The 27,205-nt window shown below is 45.2% G+C and overlaps 1 protein-coding gene across 1 annotated transcript in view; it reads left to right on the top strand.

The window, feature by feature from the left end:
* Positions 1–27,205, top strand: part of cdh23 (cadherin-related 23) — a 655,816-nt gene that overhangs the window by 330,878 nt on the left and 297,733 nt on the right. The window contains exon 10 of the mRNA XM_036980724.1: positions 17,131–17,243. Within this exon, the coding sequence (XP_036836619.1) occupies positions 17,131–17,243 (113 nt within the window). The remainder of the gene's footprint in view (positions 1–17,130; positions 17,244–27,205) is intronic.

Here is a 27,205-nt window from a genome sequence, read left to right as displayed (position 1 = left end):
CTGTAATAACCACCACAGAACATTCCCCAAAAGTTCTCATTAGGTTTCCAAAGTAATGTAATAATACAATGTACCAGTAATGTTTTCCCAGCAAACCAAAATTGCAAAACAGGTTGCGGCAAATGTTCTCATAACACAAATACTGTCCAGTCGTGCTGATGATTATACAATGTTTGTATAAAACATCTGCCTGATGTTGCAAGAATGTTCCATGAAAACATTTGTCTGTTCTTTAAATGTTTAATTAGGTTTTGGGAATAGTCTGGTGGGAACATTGTGGGGACATCAGAAAAGATATGTTCCCAAAACCCCCAAAAACTGTCCAGTTGTGCAGATTTTATACCCCAAAAATTGTATACCCCCAAGACATGCTAACCTCTCACCTTTACGACTGTAACTAAGGCTGGAAAGTCAATACAATCAAACTAGCATGGGCAATGATCACAAGTCAGTCGTAACGTTGCTAATGGACTAGCGCAAACACAAAGCCTGCAGGCTGGATAGGACACAAGCGATCATAAATGAGTCAACAGTCAACAGAGCCATCTCCTTTATGAACATCATGCAAAGGAGAAACATGTAGACCTATTACGACAACATTTGAGCAGTAGCCTAGACTAGCTACTCAGCTACAATACATTTTGAGTTTACCAGACAGCAATGCTGTATTCAACCGCACCATTGATCCATGCAGTGCAATTTTTTTTTTTTTATCTTTGAAGTTGAAATGTTGCAACAAACCTCTACTTATGTTTTTGTTATTTGGAGTTAAATACTTTTTTGATTAGGGTTGCAGCATTTTACGCATATCTGCAAGCACAGCAGCAAAGGATAGACAAATATGATTTATCTCTTCATTTGTTGTAATATGTAAAAATTAGATATACAGCATCAGTTGAAGTCAGAAGTTTACATACACCTTAGCCAAATACATTTAAACTCAGTTTTTCGCAATTCCTCATATTTAATCCTAGTAACAATTCCCTGTCTTAGGTCAGTTAGGATCACCACTTTATTTTAAGAATGTGAAATGCCAGAATACTAGTAGAGAGAATGATTTATTTCAGATTTGATTTATTTTATCACATTCCTAGTGGGTCTGAAGTTTACATAAACTCAATTGGAATTTGGTAGCATTGACTTTAAATTGTTTAACTTGGGTCAAACATTTCAGGTAGCCTTCCACAAGCTTCCCAGAACAAGTTGGGTGAATTTTGGCCCATTTCTCCTGGTGTAACTGAGTAAGGTTTGTAGGCCTCCTTGCTCACACATGCTTTTTCAGTTCTGCCAAAACATCTTCTATAGGATTGAGGTCAGGGCTTTGTGATTGCCACTCCAATACCTTGACTTTGTTGTCCTGAAGCCATTTTGCCCCAAGTATGCTTGGTGTCATTGTCCATTTGGAAGACCCATTTGCGACCAAGCTTTAACTTCCTAGACTGTTGTCTTGAGATGTTGCTTCAATATATCCACATAATTTTCCAGTCTCATGATGCCATCTATTTTGTGAAGTGCACCAGTCCCTCCTGTAGCAAAGCACCCCCACAACATGATGCTGCCAACCCCATGCTTCACAATTGGGATCGTGTTCTTTGGCTTGCAATCCTCCCCCTTTTGCCGCCAAACATAACGATGGTCATTATGGCCAAACAGTTCTATTTTTGTTTCATCAGAGCAGAGGACATTTCTCTAAATCTTTGTCCCCATGTGCATTTGCAAACCATAGTCTGGCTTTTTTTATGGCAGTTTTGGAGCAGTGGCTCCTTCCTTGCTGAGCGGCCTTTAAGGCCGATACTTTTCTACCTGATTCCTCCAGCATCTTCACAAGGTCCTTTGAAGTTGTTCTGGGATTGATTTGCACTTTTCACACATAAGTACGTTCTCTAGGAGACAGAACACGTCTCCTTCCTAAGCGGTATGACAGCTGTGTGGTCCCGTGGTGTTTATACTTGCGTACTATTGTTTGTACAGATGATCGTGGTACCTTCAGGCATTTGGAAATTGCTCCCAAGGATGAACCAGACTACAATTATTTTTCTGAGGTCTTGGCTGATTTCTTTAGATTTTCCCATGATTTCAAGCAAAGATGCACTGAGTTTGAAGGTAGGCCTTGAAATACATCCACAGGTACACCTTCAATTGACTCAAATTTTGTCATTTAGCCTATCAGAAGCTTCTAAAGCCATTACATAATTTTCTGGAATTTCCCAAGCTGTTTAAAACTTCTTATGGCTGGGGGCAGTATTGAGTATCTTGGATGGATAAGGTGCCCAGAGTAAACTGCCTGCTACTCAGGCCCAGTTGCTAATATATGCATATTATATTAAAACACTCTGATATTTCTAAAACAGTTTGAATGATGTCTGTGAGTATAGCAGAACTCATATGGCAGGTAAAAAAACAGAGATAAAATCCAACCAGGAAGTGGAAAATCTGAGGTTTGTAGTTTTTCAAGTCATTGCCTAACAAATATGTAGTGTTTACATGGTCAAATTCCACGTCCTATGGCTTCCACTACATGTCAACAGTCTTTAGAAACTTGTTTGATTCTTCTACTGTGAATGAGGGGGGAATGAGAGCTGATTGAGTCAGGGGTCTGGCAGAGTGCCACGAGCTGATCACGCATGCTCACGTGAGAGTTTGCTCTGTTCCATTGCATTTCTATAGACAAAGGAATTCTCCGGATGAAACATTATTGAAGATTTATGATAAAAACATTCTAAAGATTGATTCTATATTTAATTTGACATGTTTCTACGAACTGTAATATGACTTTTCGTCTGAACTTTCGCCTGGACTTGCCCGCGCCCGCGAGTTTAGATTGTGTACTAAATGTGTACTAAACTTAAAGGAGGTATTTGGACATAAATGATGGACACTATTGAACAAATCAAACATTTATTGTGCAACTGGGATTCCTGGGAGTGCATTCTGATGAAGATCATCAAAGGTAAGTGAATATTTATAATGCTATTTCTGACTTCTGTTGACTCCACAACATGGTGGATATCTGTATAGCTTGTTTTGTTGTCTAAGCGCTATACTCAGATTATTGCATGGTGTGCTTTTTCAGTAAACGTTTTTTGAAATCTGATACAGCGGCTGCATTAAGGAGAGTTTGATCTAAAGTTCCATGCATAACACTTGTATTTTCATCAACATTTATGATGAGTATTTCTGTAAATTGATGTGGCTCTCTGCAAAATCACTGCATGTTTTCGAAGCAAAACATTACTGAACTTAACGCGCCAATGTAACCTGAGATTTTTGGGTTACATTGGCGCGTTATGAACTTTCTCAAACAAAACATACATGTATTGTGTAACATGAAGTCCTATGAGTGTCATCTGATGAAGATCATCAAAGGTTAGTGATTAATTTTATCTCTATTTCTGCTTTTTGTGACTCCTCTATTTGGCTGGAAAAATGCCTGTGTTTTGACTAGGTGCAGACCTCACATAATCGTTTGGTGTGCTTTCATCGTAAAGCCTTTTTGAAATCGGACACTTTGGTGGGATTAACAACAAGTTTATCTTTAAAATCGTGTAAAATACTTGTTTGTTAGAGCAATTTTCATTATGAGATTTCTGTTGTTTCGAATTTGGACTTTCACTGGCTGTTGTCATATCGATCCCGTTAGCGGGATCTAAGCCATAATAAGTTTTAAAGGCACAGTTAACTTAGTGTGTGTAAACTTCTGACCCACTGGAATTGTGATACAGTGAATTATAAGTGAAATAATCTGTCTGTAAACAATTGTTGGAAAAATGACTTCTGTCATGCACAAAGTAGATGTACTAACCAACTTGACAAAACTATAGTTTGTTAAAACATCTCGGATAGGGGGGACGCAAATGCAGAGCGCCAGATTCAAATAAAATACTATAAAATGAAAACTTTCATTAAATCACACATGTAAGATACCGATTTAAAGCTACACTCGTTGGTGAATCCAGACAACATGTCAGATTTCAAAAAGGCTTTTCGGCGAAAGCATAAGAAGCTATTATCTGATGATGGCACAGCAGTAAACAAAGAGAGAAATAATAGTTCAAGCCTGCAGGAGCTACACAAAACGTAGAAATACAATATAAATCATGCCTTACCTTTGACGAGCTTCTTTTGTTGGCACTCCAAAATGTCCCATAAACATCACAAATGGTTCTTTTGTTCGATTAATTCCGTCCATATATATCCAAAATGTCCATTTATTTGGCGCGTTTGATCCAGAAAAATACAGCTTCCAATTTTCGTAACGTCACTACAAAATATTTCAAAAGTTACCTGTAAACTTTGCCAAAACATTTCAAACTACTTTTGTAATACAACTTTAGGTATTTTTAAACGTTAATAATCGATCAAATTGAAGATGGGTCTATCTGTTTTCAATACAGGACAACAACAAACTGACGGTACTTTTCTAGTCTTGCACAACTCTCAACAGTGTTACACTGTTTCAAGATGGCCGTACTACTTCATTTCACAAAGGAATAACCTCAACCATTTTACAAAGACTGGTGACATCCAGTGGGAGCGGTAGGAACTGAAAACACTGCCTGAGAAATCCAGTTCCCCAATCGAAACTCATTGAATAGACAGTGACCTCAAAATTTTTTTTTTTTCTGAATGGTTAGTCCTCAGGGTTTTGCCTGCTACATAAGTGCTGTTATACTCACAGGCATGATTCAAACTGTTTTAGAAACTCAGAGTGTTTTCTTTCCAAATCTACTAATAATATCCATATCTTATATTCTTGGCATGAGTAGCAGGAAGTTGAAATTGGGAACGCTATTTATCCAAAAGTGAAAATGCTTCCCCCTATCCCAAAGAGGTTTTAACGTGAAATGTGTGGAGTGGTTGAAATAAGAGTATTAACCTCTTCGATATAGGGGGCGCTCTTTTAATTTTGGGATGAAAAACGTTCCAATTTTAAACAAGATATTTTGTCACGAAAAGATGCTCGACTATGCATATAATTGACAGCTTTGGAAAGAAAACACTGACGTTTCCAAAACTGCAAAGATATTGTCTGTGAGTGCCACAGAACTGATGTTACAGAAACCCAGATAAAAATCCAATCAGGAAGTGCCGCATTTTTTGAAACCACCTCATGCCAATGACTCCTTATATGGCTGTGAAGGAGCTAGGAGTCAGCTTACGTTTTCCACGTTTTCCCCAAGGTGTCTACAGCATTGTGACGTATTTGTAGGCATATCATTGGAAGATTGACCATAAGAGACTACATCTACCAGGTGGTCGCTTGGTGTCCTCCGTTGCAATTATTGCGTAATCTCCAGCTGCAGTATTTTTCCGTTTGCTTCTGATGAGAAGCCAACTGCCACCACTGATAGATTATCGAATAGATATGTGAAAAACACCTTGAGGATTGATTCTAAACAATGTTTGCCATGTTTCTGTCGATATTATGGAGCTAATTTGGAAAAAAGTGACTGCATTTTCCGGTCTTTTTCTTAGCTAAACGTGATGAACAAAACGGAGCTATTTCGTCTACACAAATAATATTTTTGGAAAAAATGAACATTTGCTATATAACTAAGAGGCTCGTCATTGAAAACATCCGAAGTTCTTCAAAGGTAAATTATTTTATTTGAACGCTTTTCTTGTTTTTGTGAAAATGTTGCCTGCTGAATGCTAGGCTTAATGCTATGCTAGGCTATCAATACTCTTACACAAATGCTTATGTAGCTTTGGTTGAAAAGCATATTTTGAAAATCTGAGATGACAGTGTTGTTAACAAAAGGCTAAGCTTGTGTTTCAATATATTTATTTCATTTCATTTGCGACTTTCATGAATAGGAAACGTTGCGTTATGGTAATGAGCTTGAGGCTATGATTACGCTCCCGGATACGGGATTGCTCGTCGCTAGAGATTAATGACTCCAACCTAAGTGTATGTAAACTTCCGACTTCAAACTTATGTACATAATTGGACATTATAAAAAGCCTAATAAAACTCATAAAACAATGGCCAGTTTGGGTCGTGGTTGCAAGTTTTTTTTGTAAAAACAATAAGGCTATGTCTGGCTCGAGAATTTGTTGTGTTTATTTAACTTGGCCCATGCGCTGATTGAATTTGACATCTCTGGTCTAGCTTATCTATTTGTGTAGCTAGCTATGTATTTAGCAAGCTAAAAACACCAAGCATAACATTAGCTAGCTAGCTAGCTGCTGGGAGGATGTAATGTCATTGGAGGAGTTGGGGAGTGACTGACATTTTCCCCTCATATCTTTTTTCAGTGGTTACAGCTAGAGATGCATGTGTCATTTGGTTAGCTAGCAAGAAATGTGAATCGTATTGCTAGCTAGCTATGCTGAACTTGAATGACTGTTATCCACAGTTAGCATATCCTTAACAATTAAGCACATTCAACCGCTTTACGAATGGTGTAGCCTACCTGGCATATTAAAAGAGCAACTGCATGTAATATCCATTCGCTATTCGAGTGCAGGTGGTGGATTGTTTTGGGGCGGGGGACACTGGGCCTCACAAACCTGCTTCCAAAGGGGCAGATTCCGGAAAGCCAGGGTCCGGTGGCGGTCCGCTTGTCGTTGATACCTGGAAGTGGTCTTGAGAAGGGCCGACCGGACTCTCTTCCAGATACGACGACAGCGGCGGACAAACATCTGGGCTGAAGGTATGCCGTCCTCTTCCTCCTACTCGAGGAAGAGCGGGAGCTGATTACCAAAGAGCGGGAGACCCGTGGCAGAGCAAGGAAGGGGGTTGCGGGTGTATTCGACCCACACCAGTTGCTGGCTCCAGGTGGTGGGGTTGATGGAGACCAGGCAGCAAAGAGTCGTCTCCAGGTCTTGGTTGGCTCACTCTGACTGGCCATTGGATTTGGGTGTTGAACCCGGAGGACTTTCGGGCCGACGACCCAATGAGTGTGCAGAACACCGAAAAGAACTGGGTTGAGAATTAAGGGCCCTGGTCAGAGACCAGGTCCACTGGGAGTCTGTGGATCCGGAGTACGTGCTGCACCATGAGCTGGGCCATCACTTTGGCAGAGAGTAGCTTGGGGAGAGGAATGAAGTAGGCAGTTTTGGAAAAGCGGTCCACTACTGCCAGGATGGTGGTGTTGCCATCAGACGGGGGGAGACCCGTGACGAAGTCTAGGGATATGTGAGACCAGGGATGGTGAGGGACAGGCAGAGGTTGAAGAGACCAGGCGGAGCTTGCCGAGGAGTCTTATTCTGCGCACTGATCATGCATGCGGCAACTAACGCGGAGACATCAGGAAACATGGTAGTTCACCAAAAGCGCTGTTGCACAAAGGCCAAGGTCCGACAGGAGTCTAGGTAGCAGGCAAGCTTGGAGGAGTGAGCCGGCTCCAGGACAGTGGAGTGGACCGCATCAGGAACAAACATCCGGTTATCTGGGCTCCCCTGAGGCTCGGTTGGGAATGCTGTACCTCACGAACCTGCTTCCCTATTCCCCAGCTGAGTTCCGTTGCCAGTCCGGGAAGGATATAGCGGTGTGACAGCGCACCCGGCTTGAAATTCCTGGATCCCGGTTGGTATGAGAGGGAGAAGTTGAACCAGGTGAAAAGCAAGGACCACCTAGCTTGCCTGGAATTGAGAAGCTTGGCGGTGTGGAGATATCCAGATCCAGGTTCTTGTAGTCGGCCCACAGAACGAACGAATGTTCTGCCCCCTCCAGCCATTGCCTCCACTCCTCGGGAGTGGGAAGCTCACAATTCCCTACTGTGTAGTTCCTCTCCGTGGAGTTGAGGTGATGGGAGAAGAAGGCGCAGGGATGTATCTTGAGGTCCAGGGCAGACCGCTGGGACAGGACAGCCCCCACTCCAACATCCGAAGCATCGGCCTCCACTACAAACTGGCGGGACAGGTCAGGATGAACCAAGATGTGAGCTGTGGTGAAACGGGTGTTTGAGATCCCGGAATGCTCGGTCAGCAGCTGGGGACCATGTGAACGGAACATTGGAAGAGGTGAGTGCAGACAGGGGGGAAGCCAGGGTGCTGTAACCCCGGATAAAGTGATTATAAAAGTTGGCGAATCCCAGGAAACGTAGGCTGGGGCCAATCCATCACCGCTCTCACCTTCCCAGGATCCATCTATACACTCCCTGCAGTGATGATGTAACCCAGGAAGTGGATGGTGGAGTAATGGAATTCACACTTCTCTGCTTTCACAAAAAGCTGGTTCTCCAGGAGGCGTTTGAGAATCTGTGGGAAATGTTCTTGGGCAGAGCAGGAGAAGACAAGGATGTCGTCAAGATAGACGAAGACGAACTTGTTCAACATGTCGCAGGGAACATCATTAAACAAAGCCTGGAACACAGCTGAAGAATGGTCAGGCCAAATGGCATGACCAGATACTCATTGTGACCCCTATCCGTGTTGAAGACAGTCTCAACTCATCCCCTTCCCGTATCCGCACCAGGTGGTAGGCGTTCCGTAGCTCAGGCTTGGAGAACACTATAGCCCCCTGGAGCAGCTCAAAGGCCGATGAGATGAGTGGTAGTGGGTAGCGGTCCTTCACCGTGATGTTGTTGAGGATCCGGTAGTCGATGCACAGGGTTTTGTCCTTCTTCTTCTCCACAAAAAATAACTCTGTGCCGGTGGGATCTCAATAGCCTTGGTTTCTGGACCCGATAGAGAATACAGTCCTCCCCGGGGTGGAATGGTGCCTTGGAGAAGGTCAATCCCGCAGTCATAGGGTCGGTGCGGTGGAAGCGAAGTGGGCATGCAGAAAGAGCCACATAGAGAGAACAAAGGATTTCACATGGCGAACCCCTAAATCCCTAAAATGATGATTTGATACAAAATGTCCACTTGAGAGAAGGTGGGAATGGTCCGTGGACACTTAAGGGATGGTTATGACGAGTGTGTTTCATTTGGTGACCTCAGAGAGGACAGAAAACACACATAACTATATCTCTGAATATGTACATTTCTCAATTATGGGGTTTGCATCTAATTCTTGTATAAAATGAATGAGTAAAGATGAAACTATTTGTGAAATGATGTAAGGTGATGACTTCTTGCTCCTACTTGAGACGCAGGCGTCTCAAGTAGGCACCTGGAAATGCAAATGCGCTACGCTAAATGCTAAATGTACTCGTTAAAACTCAAACGTTCATTAAAATACACATGCAGGGTATTGAATTAAAGCTACACTCGTTGTGAATCTAGCCAACAAGTCAGATTTTTAAAATGCTTTTCGGCGAAATCATGAGAAGCTATTATCTGATAGCCTGCAACACCCCAAAATGCCTGAAGGCGACGTAAACAAAAGAATTAGCGTAGCCGGCGCTACACAAAAACGCAGAAATAAAATATAAAACATTCATTACCTTTGATGATATTCTTTGTTGGCACTCCTATATGTCCCATAAACATCACAAATTTGTATTTTTCCCGATTAAATCCGTCCATGAATGCCCAAAATATCCATTTGTATAGCCTGTCTGCTTCACGAAAAAAGCTCTCTTCCAACATGCAACGTCATGTTTAAAAATTATATAAGTTGCCTATATTCTTTGACAAAACACTTCAACCTACTTTTATAACCCAACTTTAGGTATTTGCAAACGTTAATAAGCGATCAAATTGATTACTGGGCGATCTGTATTCAATAGCAGCTACACAAGAAAACAGTGTCCATTTTTCAATCTTCCAAAATCGATTGAGGTAGGCTGGATGGAATCACGGATCTATTGGTAATGTCTCAAAGGATTTTTGTCAATGAAAATTACGTTTTTGGCGACATCGTGTGGAAGCTGTAGGAATTGCATCCGTCTCCATATTAAATTTGGTTTCCTTTAAATACTCCATGAAAGGGGCGCATGGATACTTTTTTCAGATTTCAGTGACCAGTTTTTCTTGCGCTTTTCGATGAAACACCCGCTCTGTTATAGTCACAGCCGAAACTTCAGAGTGTTTTCTATCCACACATACTAATCATATGCATATACTATATTCCTGGCATGAGTAGCAGGACGCTGAAATGTTGCGCAATTTTTAACAGAATGTTCGAAAAAGGAGGGGGTAGGATAAAGAGGTTAAAGCTTCAATGTGAAAACATCCGGTGAAATTGGAGGGTGCGCAATTGATATAAATAATTGTAATATTAAACATGTATGAACATACAAGTATCATATCGGTTAAAAGCTTAAATTATTGTTACTCTAACTGCATTGTCCAATTTACAATAGGCTTTACAGCGAAAGCATACCATGCGATAGTTTGAGGGCGGCGCCTCACATCAACATATTTTTCAACCAGCACAGGCTTCATAAATTCGCAAATAGCGATTAAATAATCACTTCCTTTTTGAATATCTTCCTCTGTTTGCAATGCCAAGGGTCCCAGCTACAACATGCATGGTCGTTTTGTTAGATAAAATCCTTCTTTACATCCCACAAAGTCTGTGTAGTTGGCGCCATCGATTTCAGTAATCCACTCGTTCAACACGCAGACAAAGGAAGCCAAAAAGCTATCGCTAAACTTTGTTCAAACAAGTCAAACTATGTTTCTATGTAATCCTCAGGCACCCTAAAATGAAAATAAACTATAATATTTCATTTGGAAAGAAATATGTTCAATAGGAAAGTAAAATTAGCAAGTGAGCGTTCTCTTTGTCTCTCGGCCACAAACTGATTTCCAAATGTGACTCCCGGTACCAAAACTCAAAATTCTTCCTCATTTTGGCAGAAACAAGCCTGAAACCTTGAACAAAGACTGTGACATCTAGTGGAAGCCATAGGAATTGCAATCTGGGAGCTGGAATTGCATAGGACTCATAGCTTTCCATTGAAAGAGCATGGGATCTCAAAAAAATTAAATCCAGTTTGTTTTTCTTTGGACTTTTGGCTACCATATCAATTGTGTTATAGTCTCATACATTATTTTAACATTTCTACAGACTTTTTTTTACAGTGTTTTCTATCCAATGATACTAATTATATGCATATCCTGGCTTCTGGGCTTGGGTAACAGACAGTTTACTTTGGGCACGTCAGTCAGGTGGAAATTCTGAAAGAAGGACCCTAGCCCTAACTAAGTCATTGGCCAGCCCCCGTGAACACAGACATCATCTGGCGTCATGGAACAGCACTTTTCTACTGTTACGAATACAACCCCCTCCTGAGGAAATCCTCTACAGACCGAGCGTACACCGAGGCGGCACCTCGATGGACACCGAGGCGGCACATGTTGAGTTTAGACCACAAAAACCTCTGTATAAGTAATGGTTGTTGAATTCCTAACCATACCACGTGGAGCATTGGCTACGCGGCTGGAAATGGTTAAACTCTGAGACAATCGATCCTTACCGAATAAGAACAAATCATAGATAATAATTACTAGTCTGCAGCGAAAAATTATGTCAACCTGGGACGCGATGACCGTAAACTGCCAAAATATCTATTTCTATGAGAACATTTCAGAATGGTACTCTGAAGTATCCATTCTAACCACCTAAGCAGAGAGAGAGAGATGCTCTGATGAACGGACTCTCCGCAGACTGACGATTCCAACAGAGATCACGACGACACACTAGGTGTACATATAAATTTATTGCAATTATTCCCAAAAGAATGAGCGTTCATCTGCAAAGGATTAGCATTTCAATTAATATAATTAGCAACTGTGTAGTGACTCCTTTTGTCGTCTTTCCCGCCCTTTTCAGTCCACACCCACTTCCCTTTGTCCACCAAGCTGTCATATCGGCTTAGCCCACTAGGGAACCTCCCCTATCATTTCCTTGTAGCCATATCTACTGTTTGTGTGTTTATGTGTTTCTGTGATTATTTAGTTAGTTAGTAAATAAATGATTAAGACAATTGGTGTATGGATGATTCATAGTAAAGGCTGAGTTTGTGCAGATAACCAACAATTTATGACATTTGGAATGAGACTAACTTGAGTTAAAGAACAACTAATTAATAAGAATACGAATTGATCAGGAATTAAAATATCTGAAGAGTTATATTAGGAAAATTCTAACTTTGTAACCTGAAGATTTTCCTTGGAGCCCTGAATTCCTAGTTAATTACATTTACATGATTAGTTGAATCACCTAATAATACAGTGCCTTGCGAAAGTATTCGGCCCCCTTGAACTTTGCGACCTTTTGCCACATTTCAGGCTTCAAACATAAAGATATTAAACTGTATTTTTTTGTGAAGAATCAACAACAAGTGGGACACAATCATGAAGTGGAACGACATTTATTGGATATTTCAAACTTTTTTAACAAATCAAAAACTGAAAAATTGGGCGTGCAAAATTATTCAGCCCCCTTAAGTTAATACATGTAGCGCCACCTTTTGCTGTGATTACAGCTGTAAGTCGCTTGGGGTATGTCTCTATCAGTTTTGCACATCGAGAGACTGAAACATTTTCCCATTCCTCCTTGCAAAACAGCTCGAGCTCAGTGAGGTTGGATGGAGAGCATTTGTGAACAGCAGTTTTCAGTTCTTTCCACAGATTCTCGATTGGATTCAGGTCTGGACTTTGACTTGGTCATTCTAACACCTGGATATGTTTATTTTTGAACCATTCCATTGTAGATTTTGCTTTATGTTTTGGATCATTGTCTTGTTGGAAGACAAATCTCCGTCCCAGTCTCAAGTCTTTTGCAGACTCCATCAGGTTTTCTTCCAGAATGGTCCTGTATTTGGCTCCATCCATCTTCCCATCAATTTTAACCATCTTCCCTGTCCCTGCTGAAGAAAAGCAGGCCCAAACCATGATGCTGCCACCACCATGTTTGACAGTGGAAATGGTGTGTTCAGGGTGATGAGCTGTGTTGCTTTTACGCCAAACATAACGTTTTGCATTGTTGCCAAAAAGTTCAATTTTGGTTTCATCTGACCAGAGCACCTTCTTCCACATGTTTGGTGTGTCTCCCAGGTGGCTTGTGGCAAACTTTAAACAACACTTTTTATGGATATCTTTAAGAAATGGCTTTCTTCTTGCCACTCTTCCATAAAGGCCAGATTTGTGCAATATACAACTGATTGTTGTCCTATGGACAGAGTCTCCCACCTCAGCTGTAGATCTCTGCAGTTCATCCAGAGTGATCATGGGCCTCTTGGCTGCATCTCTGATCAGTCTTCTCCTTGTATGAGCTGAAAGTTTAGAGGGACGGCCAGGTCTTGGTAGATTTGCAGTGGTCTGATACTCCTTCCATTTCAATATTATCGCTTGCACAGTGCTCCTTGGGAGGTTTAAAGCTTGGGAAATCTTTTTGTTACCAAATCCGTCTTTAAACTTCTTCACAACAGTATCTTGGACCTGCCTGGTGTGTTTCTTGTTCTTCATGATGCTCTTTGCACTTTTAACGGACCTCTGAGACTATCACAGTGCAGGTGCATTTATATGGAGACTTGATTACACACAGGTGGATTGTATTTATCATCATTAGTCATTTAGGTCAACATTGGATCATTCAGAGATCCTCACTGAACTTCTGGAGAGAGTTTGCTGCACTGAAAGTAAAGGGGCTGAATAATTTTGCACGCCCAATTTTTCAGTTTTTGATTTGTTAAAAAAGTTTGAAATATCCAATAAATGTCGTTCCACTTCATGATTGTGTCCCACTTGTTGATTCTTCACAAAAAAATACAGTTTTATATCTTTATGTTTGAAGCCTGAAATGTGGCAAAAGGTCGCAAAGTTCAAGGGGGCCGAATACTTTCGCAAGGCACTGTAATTACAGAGAATTGATTTGATAAAATAACAGTCTTCACTTTAATGATGCCAAAGACATGACAGCGGGAATGGCGGAGAAGTCCGAGGCAAATTCCGAGCCCCCAGGCAATGAGCGTGTGCAGAACGGGCTCCAGCCTATGATGGCATCAGCAGACCAGTCAACAAGGATTGTGCCACTGTAGACAAGAGAATCCCAATACCATGGGAACCTGAAGAGACTTAATGAGCAGGAATTGGATCGTCTCGCTGTTGTTCTCTGACAGACGTAGGTTGATGGGGGTGGTATTGTGGGTGACCTGGCCTATAGAGCGCCCGTCCAGCACTCTAACGTCCATGGGAATGGTGAGGGGCTGAGTGGCAATGCCCAGCTCAGACGCCAGGGTAGCGTCCATAAAGCTCTCATCGGCCCCAGAGACGATGATTACCCGGAGAGATTCCGATTGGTTCCCAGAGAAAAATAGCATGAAAATGGGTGCGAGTAAGGGGATAGGAAAAGTTCTCCATATGGCTGATCAGAGTACTCGCTCCTACCAGTGAGCCTGGTATTTTTTGGACAGGTAGAGACGAAATACAGGCAACTCTTAGTGTGAATCCTGTTTGGTTGGAGACAGCCTAGCTCTGCCTAGTTGCATTTGCAACTAGGTGAATCGGCAGACTTCGGGGAAACTCGTGTAGCCTTGAGTTTTCTCAGCAACGGAGCCGTCAAGGACTTCCGGGATTCCTCAGAGGCAAGTTGAAATCCTTGGGCGGGCGAGTGAAATCGAATCTCATCTCCTTCCTTCGTTCCTGTAGTCGCCCATCAATCCGAATGGTCAAGGCAATTAGCGAGTCGAGATCCGTCAGAAGTTCCCGGGTTGTAAGCTCATTCTTTACTTCCCCTAAAACTCAGGAACATGTCGAACAGCGTTTCCGGGTTCCAGTCACTGTCAGCTGCCAATGTGCAGAAATCCACTACATAGTCTGCCACACTGCGGGAGACTCGCCGAAGCTGGAGTAACTTCTGGGCAGCCTCTCTCCAGGACAATGGAGCATCGATAACTTTACCTCCACCACAAACTCCTCCAGACTGAAACATACTGTTGTTCCCATACTTCCGTAGCCTAGGCGAGAGCCCTCCCGGACATTATCATGATTCGGTACACTATCTCAGAGCGGTCCGAGGGGAAGGAGGAGGGCTGCAGCTTGATGATGAGGGAACTCTGAGCGAGAAACACTGAATGGTGCCCAAATGTCCATTTAAGCGTTCAGGGGGGAGGTAAGCAGGGTTCCCAGGAAACCAGGGTTGCTGGAGAGGCAGCCTTGCTAACATCCAGGTTACTGAGGGGCTGTGAGGTTACCGTCGTGGGAGGCTGCCTAACAGACAACCCATGGAATTGGTCCAGCAATGTGTTCAACGCTCGGTCATGGCATTCGGCCATGGTCTGGAACCCTTCCACGAGGCCATGAAGCAACTCCTCGTGCCTTTCATTGGTGGCTCCTTGTGAGGAGATGGCGTTGCGGAGCTTGTCCGAATCTACTGGGTCAGTCATGGTCAGTTCGTATGATCCCGTTTTAGGGAAGACCCAGATGCAGACAATGTTGAAGTAACAAAAGTTTTTTACTAGAACAACAGGTCAAGGACAGGCAGAAGTCGGGAATACAGATCGGAGTCCAAAAAATACAGAAACGGCAGGCTGTCTCAGGGTCAGGGCAGGCAGATGTCAATAATCCAGTGTGATCTGACAAGGTACAGAACGGCAGGCAGGCTCAGGGTTAGGGCAGGCAGAATGGTCAAAAACTAGTAAAAACTAGAGACAGACAGGAAGGAGAAAAATGCTGGTAGGCTTGATGAACAAAATGAACTGGCAACAGACAAACAGAGAACACAGGTATAAATATACACTGGGGATAATGGGGAAGGTGGGAGACACATGGAGGGGGGTGGAGACAAGCACAAAGAAAGGTGAAATAGATTAGGGTGTGACACAAGTGCTTGTCAAATTGTGAATGAGAGACTGATGAAATGTGTGCAGCCTGCGCTAGAAACAGAGCATGCAACTTTTTCAAATCATTTTTTTTTTTTGCATTGTGCCTCCTTAGAATGTATTATAAATGTAAACATATAGCCTAACGTTTGTATCACAACTAAAGTTGCATAAATAACTCTAAATTAAGCATATAGGAGGACCTGTTTCTTTGGTAAACACATATGCGTACTCCCTCAAATAGTTTGGGGAAAAATATCCTTTCTATTTTACTCAGCTATGTTCAATATAATTGTTCTTACTATTCAATAATGCCATTGGAACTATAAGCAAATCTTGCCTGCTAAATGAACTAATGTAGCCCACAGCCAAATGGCATAGCCAGATCAGGGCCTAACGTAAGGAAGACTCAAAATATGCTATTCTTATTTTCTGATGTAGGCTACATTTTATTCATAATCATAAGGTTTCTTTAGACTTGTCTAAAATAAATCATGGATTTATTGTGACGGTGTAGGCCTAAGGTACTCAGCTCTTTCCGAAGTCCGGAGCCTGCTGGTTTTATGTTCTACCTGATCATTAATTGCACACACCTGGTGTCACAGGTCTAGATCCGTCCCTTACTAGAGGGGAACAATGAAAAAATTCTGCAGATCTTGTAACGGTTCTCTTGTTGTGAAGTAGAGGCGGACCAAAAAGCAGCATGGTTGTTATTCATTGTACTTTAATAACGAAACTGTACATGAATAAACTAACAAAATAACAAACGTGCGAAAACCTAAAACAGCCCTATCTGGTGCAAAACACAGAGACAGGAACAATCACCCACAAACACACAGTGAAACCCAGGCTACCTAAGTATGATTCTCAATCAGAGACAACTAATGACACCTGCCTCTGATTGAGAACCATACTAGGCCGAAACATAGAAATACCCCAAAACATAGAAAAACAAACATAGACTGCCCACCCAACTCACGCCCTGACCATACTAAATAAATATAAAACAAAGGAAATAAAGGTCAGAACGTGACAGAACTAGCTTTGAGGTCTATAATTGAGTTTGAAATGTGTAAGCTATATTAAATGGATTTTTTTACTTTTTAATATGTAGATGTTCCAAAGGTCCGCATCAGTGGCTTGTAGGCTATGCGTAGAAGACGGAGATGCTGAATGTGTTGATGTTAATTAATAGTCAATTACCATGAGACCAGCAGTTATTTCAATGACAATCACTGGCTGACAAAATCTCATGACCGCTACAGACCTTACTCGGAGAGATGAGGATCACTGAATCTCTCTCCCTTTCCTCTCTCCCTCATCTCTTCTCTCATGTCTCTCTACTCTCTCTCTCTCTCTCTCTCTCTCTCGCTCTCTCTCTCTCTTTCTCTCCTCCCCTCTCTCAACCTCTAATACCCCCCTCTCTTCCATCCTTTCCCTCTCTCCCCCTATTCTCTCATCCCTCCAGGCAATACCAACAGTATCTTTGCTCTGGACTACATCAGTGGCTCTCTGACGGTAAATGGACAGCTGGACAGAGAGAACCCCCTCTACTCACCCGGATTCACTTTCACCGTCAAGGTCTGTCTGTTTGTGTTTAGGCCTGGGACTGATGAGAGAGAGACCTAAACTGAACATATAGCTACACCACCACTCTACATTTTCTTTAGATGTAAACCTTCCCAGTCACATACAGTACGCAAATTTTGAATTACGATATCATGTATGCTGGTACAGTATAGAATACATCATCAGTACTTAATTCAAGGCATTGGGATGTGAGGTATAATCTTCCAGGTGTGCATTTCCACACTCCGCCCTAAGGCTTATTATGACAGGGTCCTGCTGAGATCCTCATATTTAGAGAACGGTTAGACTTCCTTGGGAGCAACCTGGGAGGATAAAGGAATGGAAGATGTTCTTAATGTTGATGGAGTCCTGCCAGGCCAATGCTTTGGAGATTACTTGCTCCTTCTCTCTCCCTCTTCATCTTTGTCTTTCTGAGCCAGATGTAGATTCCGAATATCCCTTCACTGAGCCGTGAGAAGTCTCTCTCACTCTCCCTCTCTTTCTCTCTCAATTTGGTACATTCTGTCATAGTGGGAGTCTTTCCTTCTCACCCCTGGCCTCTTCATCTCCTTACTTACACTTCTATGCTTCCCCTCCTCCTCTCCTCACCAAATGGTTCCCACAGTTTGAGAGAGGGGGCATGAAAATAATTTTAGTGTGGCAACGGGAGAGGGGGAAGAGTTGGAGGGATTTTTGGTTATTCCTGTAGAAGTACCCTTTACATTGTTCCAGGTAGAAACAGCGAACAGTTTTTAACCATTTTTCTAAGAGCATTAGTATAATAATGCAAACAGGGAATTCCATCACATCTTTATTTAAAAATATACCCCTCCCACCTCAGTCGTTATTCTTGATTGAAATCAACCATTTCAGCAAACTAGGAGAAAATTCATAGACCAAAATAAAAATGTATTTTTGAAAATGTATAATATGGAGATTTTCCTTCTCTCTTCTTTGGTGTCTTTATTGATTCTGAGTACTGTAGTAATATAACTATTTTTTCAATTTTAGACCAGCTTAGATAGTGGTTGCGTCCAAAAGGGCACCCTATTCTCATTATAGTGCCTTACTTTTGACCAGGGCCCATAGGGCACAATAAGGAATAGGGTGCCATTTGGGATACAATCAGTTTTGAGTGTGTGGAGCTCAGCATTCAACACCATAGTCCGCTCCAAGCTCATCACCAAGCTCAAGACCCTGGGGCTGAACACCTCCTTCTGCAAATGGATCCTGGACATCCTGATGGGCCGCCCCCCAGGGATGAGGGTAGGCAACAACACATCCGCCAGGCTGACCCTCAACATGGCGACCCCTCAGTGGTGTGTGCTTAGTCCCCTCCTGTACTCCCTGTTCAACCATGACTGCGTGGCCACGCACGACTCCAACACCATCATCAAGTTTGCTGACTGTGATAGAACTTGTCGTAACGTGACTATCATTAATGAGATTAGTGTTATTTTATCAAATCAATGAACTATGTTTATTATTACATGATTAAATTAATATGTAACAATTAACTCATTAATAACTTCTGACACCATGGGATAACGTATTTAACAAGTTACTCTCTCCCGAATTAAACTCTTTCAATTTATATTAACATCTATAGATAGTCAATTATTATTACCTCATCAGTCTCATTCTGAACATCATTGACCTCGTAAATCTGCACGAACCCTAGCCTAAGTGATGATTCAGCGATACACAAAATAGCTTCAAAATAGCTATTCAATAACTAACTAAATAATCACACAGAAATACAAAAACACACACACTACAGATTATTGATTACTAACATAATGCAATGAAACTGTTACGGTGCGTGAATGAGGACCCAAAAGCGAATCAACTTAAACAGAGCTTCTTTAATTACCAAACATAGGTAGGCTCAGATGGACCGGCAGATTCCGACAGGACAGGACAAGGTTACAGCAAACATGACGACAGTCTGGTTCAGGCATGAATGACACAAACAAACAAGAATCCGACAAGGACAGGAGCAGAAACAGAGAGAGATATTGGGACCTAATCAGAGGGAAAAAAGGGAACAGGTGGGGAACGGGGTGAATGGGTAGTTAGAGGAGACAAGGGACAGCTGGGGGAAGGCGGGGGAGAAAAGGTAACCTAACACGACCAGCAGAGGGAGACAGGGTGAAGGGAAAGGACAGAGACAAGACAACATGACAGTACATGACAGTACCCCCCCACTCACCGAGCGCCTCCTGGCGCACTCGAGGAGGAAACCTGGCGGCAACGGAGGAAATCATCAATCAGCGCACGGTCCAGCACGTCCCGAGAGGGAACCCAACTCCTCTCCTCAGGACCGTACCCCTCCCAGTCAACTAGGTACTGATGACCACGGCCCCGAGGACGCATGTCCAAGATTTTACGGACCCTGTAGATAGGTGCGCCCTCGACAAGGATGGGGGGGGGGGGGGGGAAGACGAGCGGGGGCGCGAAGAACGGGCTTAACACAGGAGACATGGAAGACCGGGTGGACGCGACGAAGATATCGCGGAAGAAGAAGTCGCACTGCGACAGGATTAATGACCTGAGAGATACGGAATGGACCAATGAACCGCGGGGTCAACTTGCGAGAAGCCGTCTTAAGGGGAAGGTTCTGAGTGGAGAGCCAAACTCTCTGACCGCGACAATATCTAGGGCTCTTAGTTCTACGCTTATTAGCAGCTCTCACAGTCTGCGCCCTATAACGGCAAAGTGCAGACCTGACCCTCTTCCAGGTGCGCTCGCAACGTTGGACAAAAGCCTGAGCGGAGGGGACGCTGGACTCGGCGAACTGAGATGAGAACAACGGAGGCTGGTACCCGAGGCTACTCTGAAAAGGAGATAGCCCGGTCGCAGACGAAGGAAGCGAGTTGTGGGCGTATTCTGCCCAGGGGAGCTGTTCTGACCAAGACGCAGGGTTGCGAAAAGAAAGACTGCGTAAGATGCGACCAATAGTCTGATTGGCCCGTTCTGCTTGACCGTTAGACTGGGGGTGAAAGCCGGAAGAGAGACTGACGGAAGCCCCAATCAAACGGCAAAACTCCCTCCAAAATTGAGACGTGAATTGCGGACCTCTGTCCGAAACGACGTCTGACGGAAGGCCATGAATTCTGAAAACATTCTCGATGATGATTTGTGCCGTCTCTTTAGCAGAAGGAAGCTTAGCAAGGGGAATGAAATGAGCCGCCTTAGAGAACCTATCGACAACCGTAAGAATAACAGTCTTCCCCGCTGACGAAGGCAGTCCGGTGACAAAATCTAAGGCGATGTGAGACCACGGTCGAGAGGGAATAGGAAGCGGCCTGAGACGGCCGGCAGGAGGAGAGTTACCGGACTTAGTCTGCGCGCAGACCGAGCAAGCAGCCACGAAACGACGCGTGTCATGCTCCCGGGTGGGCCACCAGAAACGCTGGCGAATGGAAGCAAGCGTACCCCGAACGCCAGGGTGGCCGGCTAACTTGGCAGAGTGAGCCCACTGAAGAACGGCCAGACGAGTAGGAACGGGAACGAAAAGAAGGTTCCAAGGACAAGCGCGCGGCGACGGAGTTTGAGTGAGTGCTTGCTTTACCTGCCTCTCAATTCCCCAGACAGTCAACCCGACAACACGCCCCTCAGGGAGAATCCCCTCGGGGTCAGTGGAGGCTACTGAAGAACTGAAGAGACGAGACAAAGCATCAGGCTTGGTGTTCTTAGAGCCCGGACGATAAGAAATCACGAACTCGAAACGAGCGAAAAACAGCGCCCAACGCGCCTGACGCGCATTAAGTCGTTTGGCAGAACGGATGTACTCAAGGTTCCTATGGTCAGTCCAAACGACAAAAGGAACGGTCGCCCCCTCCAACCACTGTCGCCATTCGCCTAGGGCTAACCGGATGGCGAGCAGTTCGCGGTTACCCACATCATAGTTACGTTCCGACGGCGACAGGCGATGAGAAAAATACGCGCATGGGTGGACCTTGTCGTCAGAGAGGGAGCGCTGAGAAAGGATGGCTCCCACTCCCACCTCTGACGCGTCAACCTCGACAACGAACTGTCTAGAGACGTCAGGTGTAACAAGGATAGGAGCGGATGTAAAACGATTCTTGAGGAGATCAAAAGCTCCCTGGGCGGAAACGGACCACTTAAAGCACGTCTTGACAGAAGTAAGGGCTGTGAGAGGAGCTGCCACCTGACCGAAATTACGGATGAAACGACGATAGAAGTTCGCGAAGCCGAGAAAGCGCTGCAGCTCGACGCGTGACTTAGGGACGGGCCAATCAATGACAGCTTGGACCTTAGCGGGATCCATCTTAATGCCTTCAGCGGAAATAACAGAACCGAGAAATGTGACGGAGGAGGCATGAAAAGTGCACTTCTCAGCCTTCACAAAAAGACAATTCTCTAAAAGGCGCTGGAGGACACGTCGAACGTGCTGAACATGAATCTGGAGTGACGGTGAAAAAATCAGGATATCGTCAAGGTAAACGAAAACAAAGATGTTCAGCATGTCTCTCAGGACATCATTGACTAATGCCTGAAAGACAGCTGGAGCGTTAGCGAGGCCGAAAGGAAGAACCCGGTATTCAAAGTGCCCTAACGGAGTGTTAAACGCCGTCTTCCACTCGTCCCCCTCCCTGATGCGCACGAGATGGTAAGCGTTACGAAGGTCCAACTTAGTGAAAAACCTGGCTCCCTGCAGGATCTCGAAGGCTGAAGACATAAGAGGAAGCGGATAACGATTCTTCACTGTTATGTCATTCAGCCCTCGATAATCTATGCAGGGGCGCAGAGACCCGTCCTTCTTCTTGACAAAAAAAACCCCCGCTCCGGCGGGAGAGGAGGAGGGGACTATGGTACCGGCGTCAAGAGCTACAGACAAATAATCCTCGAGAGCCTTACGTTCGGGAGCCGACAGAGAGTATAGTCTACCCCGGGGGGGGGTGGTTCCCGGAAGGAGATCAATACTACAATCATACGACCGGTGTGGAGGAAGAGAGGTGGCCCTGGACCGACTGAACACCGTGCGCAGATCGTGATATTCCTCCGGCACCCCTGTCAAATCACCAGGCTCCTCCTGTGAAGAAGAGACAGAGGAAACAGGAGGGATAGCAGACATTAAACATTTCACATGACAAGAGACGTTCCAGGAGAGGATAGAATTACTAGACCAATTAATGGAAGGATTATGACAAACTAGCCAGGGATGGCCCAAAACAACAGGTGTAAAAGGTGAACGAAAAATTAAAAAAGAAATGGTTTCACTATGATTACCAGAAACAGTGAGGGTTAAAGGTAGCGTCTCACGCTGAATCCTGGGGAGAGGACTACCATCCAGGGCGAACAAGGCCGTGGGCTCCTTTAACTGTCTGAGAGGAATGTCATGTTCCCGAGCCCAGGTCTCGTCCATAAAACAGCCCTCCGCCCCAGAGTCTATTAAGGCACTGCAGGAAGCTGACGAACCGGTCCAGCGTAGATGGACCGACAAGGTAGTGCAGGATCTTGAAGGAGAGACAGGAGTAGTAGCGCTCACCAGTAGCCCTCCGCTTACTGACGAGCTCTGGCCTTTTACTGGACATGAAGTGACAAAATGACCAGCGGAACCGCAATAGAGACAGAGGCGGTTGGTGATTCTCCGTTCCCTCTCCTCAGTCGAGATGCGGATACCTCCCAGCTGCATGGGCTCAGCACCCGAGCCGGCAGAGGAAGATGGTAGTGATGCGGAGAGGGAGGCGACGGAGAGCGCGAGCTCCTTTCCACGAGCTCGGTGACGAAGATCAACCCGTCGCTCAATGCGAATAGCGAGTTCAATCAAGGAATCCACGCTGGAAGGAACCTCCCGGGAGAGAATCTCATCCTTTACCTCTGCGCGGAAACCCTCCAGAAGACGAGCGAGCAAGGCCGGCTCGTTCCAGCCACTGGAGACAGCAAGAGTGCGAAACTCAATAGAGTAGTCTGTTATGGATCGATTGCCTTGACATAGGGAAGACAGGGCCCTGGAAGCCTCCTCCCCAAAAACAGATCGATCAAAAACCCGTATCATCTCCTCCTTAAAGTCTTGATACTGGTTAGTACACTCAGCCCTTGCCTCCCAGATTGCCGTGCCCCACTCACGAGCCCGTCCAATAAGGAGAGATATGACGTAGGCGACACGAGCAGTGCTCCTGGAGTAAGTGTTGGGCTGGAGAGAAAACACAATATCACACTGGGTGAGGAACGAGCGGCATTCAGTGGGCTCCCCAGAGTAACACGGCGGGTTATTGATTCTGGGCTCCGGAGATTCGAAAGCCCTGGAAGTGGCCGGTGGATCGAGGCGGAGATGGTGAACCTGTTCTGTGAGGTTGGAGACTTGGGTGGCCAGGGTCTCAACGGCATGTCGAGCAGCAGACAATTCCTGCTCGTGTCTGCCTAGCATCGCTCCCTGGATCTCGACGGCTGAGTGGAGAGGATCCGAAGTCGCTGGGTCCATTCTTGGTCGGATTCTTCTGTTACGGTGCGTGAATGAGGACCCAAAAGCGAATCAACTTAAACAGAGCTTCTTTAATTACCAAACATAGGTAGGCTCAGATGGACCGGCAGATTCCGACAGGACAGGACAAGGTTACAGCAAACATGACGACAGTCTGGTTCAGGCATGAATGACACAAACAAACAAGAATCCGACAAGGACAGGAGCAGAAACAGAGAGAGATATTGGGACCTAATCAGAGGGAAAAAAGGGAACAGGTGGGGAACGGGGTGAATGGGTAGTTAGAGGAGACAAGGGACAGCTGGGGGAAGGCGGGGGAGAAAAGGTAACCTAACACGACCAGCAGAGGGAGACAGGGTGAAGGGAAAGGACAGAGACAAGACAACATGACAGTACATGACAGAAACAGTCCCTTGTGAACTAACCCGATATGATGACTTGTTACACAATGGAAATGGTGTGGGGAAAGATAGAGCGGGAGAGACAAAGTGAGTGGAATTATTGTACATACATTGGGAAAACACGCTCACCGTAAATATGGATATTTAGCAGCTTAACAACCGCCCATTCAGATTTAGAAATGCAACGTTTATTTATGCTTAGATGTCTTTCTGTCGTCTCTCTGTTGAAACCACTTGTCCATCTATGACGAGTAGTTCGAGGGATGTAACACTCTGGTTTGTCCACCAGAGGTCACAATGTCCTTTGTAGTTGTAGGTGTAACGGCTTTCTTTGGGTGAAGTAGAGTCGGACCAAAATGCAGCGTGGCTATTGCGATCCATGTTTTTTTTTTTTTTTTTTTACCTTTATTTAACCAGGCAAGTCAGTTAAGAACAAATTCTTATTTTCAATGACGGCCTGGGAACAGTGGGTTAACTGCCTGTTCAGGGGCAGAACGACAGATTTGTACCTTGTCAGCTTGGGGGTTTGAACTCACAACCTTCCGGTTACTAGTCCAACGCTCTAACCACTAGGCTACCCTGCCGCCCCACAATGATGAAACACGAACTGTACAAAAACAATAAACGTCATGTGAAAACCGAAACAGCCTAAACTGGTGCAAACTAACACAGACAGGAACAGGGACACTAAGGACAATCACCCACGAAACACTCAAAGAATATGGCTGCCTAAATATGGTTCCCAATCAGAGACAACGATAAACACCTGCCTCTGATTGAGAACCACTTCAGACAGCCATAGACTTAACTAGAACACCCCACTAAGCTACAATCCCAATACCAACACACCACATACAAAAACCCATGCCACACCCTGGCCTGACCAAATAAATGAAGATAAACACAAAATACTTCGACCAGGGCGTGACAGTAGGCTTCTTTTGTTCTGGAGTGGTCGTTAGAATGGATACGTAAGATGCACCACACTGTGGTGAGAGGGAAATGTTCATCCCCTCTTGTCTTCAGTTGAGTTTCCTAGACTACCAGTACTTAAACAGCTGTAGACTGTGAACAGTTGTCTTCATCTTTGTCACACCAGCCTTCGCTTTGGCTCCCGCTCCTGTCCAGCTCAGGCGTTCGGCGTCCCCGGCCTTCTAGCTGTTGCCGAACCTGCTGCTGGCAAATGCCCTTCACTCATCAACCCCGGACTTGTCTCATCCCACCTGGTTCCAATCCCCACTCTATAACTGTATATATACTCCCTCTGTCATTTTCTTTGTCGGTCAGTATTTTATTATTTAGCACTTTGGGTTTTGTCCCGCTTAATAAACTCAGTAGTTCAAAAGCTGCGGGAACAGGAAGCAGCAGGACATCCCGACCTCTCCACTATAAGGAGAAGCTCCTATTCCACAACTCGTACCTGGAGCACCTCAGGATTGCCATGGATGAGGTGCTCCGGACCGTATGCCAGCTTCAGGCTACACCACCACCTTTCCAGCTCGCCACGGTCGTTCCAGCTTCCACACCACCATCTACATCACCCAGTCTGATCAGCAACATCCACCTGCCCCTCCCGGAGTGATTTGACAGCACCCCAGCTCATTGTAGGGGGTTTCTCCTGCTTTGTGACCTCCACCTTGCCAATCATGCCGGGATGGCCTCTGAGAAGGACAAGGTGTCCTTGGTGATCTAGGTGCTGACAGGCCGGGCTCTAGAGTGGGTGCACGCCGTGTGGGAGAGGGACGGTCCAGTAGTGCAGTCCTATGAGCACTTCACCCAACTCTTCCTTGCAGTGTTTGACCACCCTACAGAGGGCTGAGAGTGAGGTGAGCACCTCCTTCATCTACGCCAGGGTTTCCAGGACAACGTCTGAGTATGCTCTGGATTTCCGGATGGTGGCTGCCTCCACTGGCTGGAACGACCAGGTCCTTTTGATGGTTAAACGCAGCAGTCTACAGGCGTCCGTCCAGACCGGGCTAGCCTGTAGCGATGAAGACCTCATGCTGGACCAGCTCATTGCCATGGGCCTGGATAATCTCCTGCGTGCATGTCGTCGCCCATCCTGGGGGTTCGGGTCTCTCCCAGGAACCTCCAGTGAGACTGAGCCCATGGAGGTGGGCACAACGCAACTTCCCCAAGAGGAACGTCAATGCCGTCGTCAACAGGGTCTCTGCTCCTACTGCGGGGAGTTGGACCACCCCTGGAACACCTGTCCTAGAAGGAGAAGGAAGCGACAGGCCGTCGCTCCTGCACCCTCCCAGGTAGGTGTGGACGTGCCTTGCTCCTCTCTGTCCACCCAGCTTGTCCTCCTTCTGGTCACCTTCCCAGACTATCCTAGCCCCCACTGAGTCCTGCCCTAAAGGACTCAGGTTCTGCTGGCAATTTCCTAGACCCGTCGGTGGCCTTGTCATTACTCCTTCCTCTAGTCCCTTTACAACCCCCTATCCCAGTCCATTCCCTAGACAACCATCCCCTAGAAAAAGGATTGGTGCCAGACTACGATTCCCATTTCCCTCACAGTTCACAACCACCATGAATGCATCACTTAACTCATCTTAGACTCTTCTGCATACCCCGTAGTTTTAGGTTTTCTCTGGTTACAGTTGCATAACCCCAGGATGTTGTGGACAGAGAGGAGGTTGTTGGGTTGGTCGCAGGAGTGTCAGGGGAGGTGTCTCTCTGTGTCTATCTGTGCCACCTCCGTGGAAAGTCCAGACCATGGTCGTGGCCTGTTCCATCCAACCTCAAGGCGGTGCAGCACTTCCTTGGTTTTGCCAACCATTTCAGGTGCTTCATTAAGGGTTTCAGCACAATGGTGGCCCCTCTCAGCTCCCTGAATTAGTAGGCCAACGAAGCCTTCCGTGCGATCAAGGAACATTTTACGAACGCACCTGTTCTGGCTCATCCTGACCAATCTCTGCCCTTCATCGTGGAGGTGGACGCCTCCGATGTTGGAGTAGGGGCTGTTCTCTCCCAAAGCACTGCATCTCTGCCTAAACTCCATCCATGCACCTTCTACTCACCAAAGCGGTCTCCCGCGGAGCGGAACTACGACATGGGGGATAGTGAGTTGCTGGCCATCAAGAAGGCGCTGAAAACAGCACTGGCTGGAGGGTGCTCAA

This window comes from Oncorhynchus mykiss, chromosome 1 (assembly GCF_013265735.2).
Source record: "Oncorhynchus mykiss isolate Arlee chromosome 1, USDA_OmykA_1.1, whole genome shotgun sequence".
NCBI classification, from domain to species: Eukaryota; Metazoa; Chordata; class Actinopteri; order Salmoniformes; family Salmonidae; genus Oncorhynchus; species Oncorhynchus mykiss.
The sequence above is the reverse complement of the archived record's forward strand: the minus strand, read 5'-3'. Positions and strand labels throughout refer to the sequence as shown.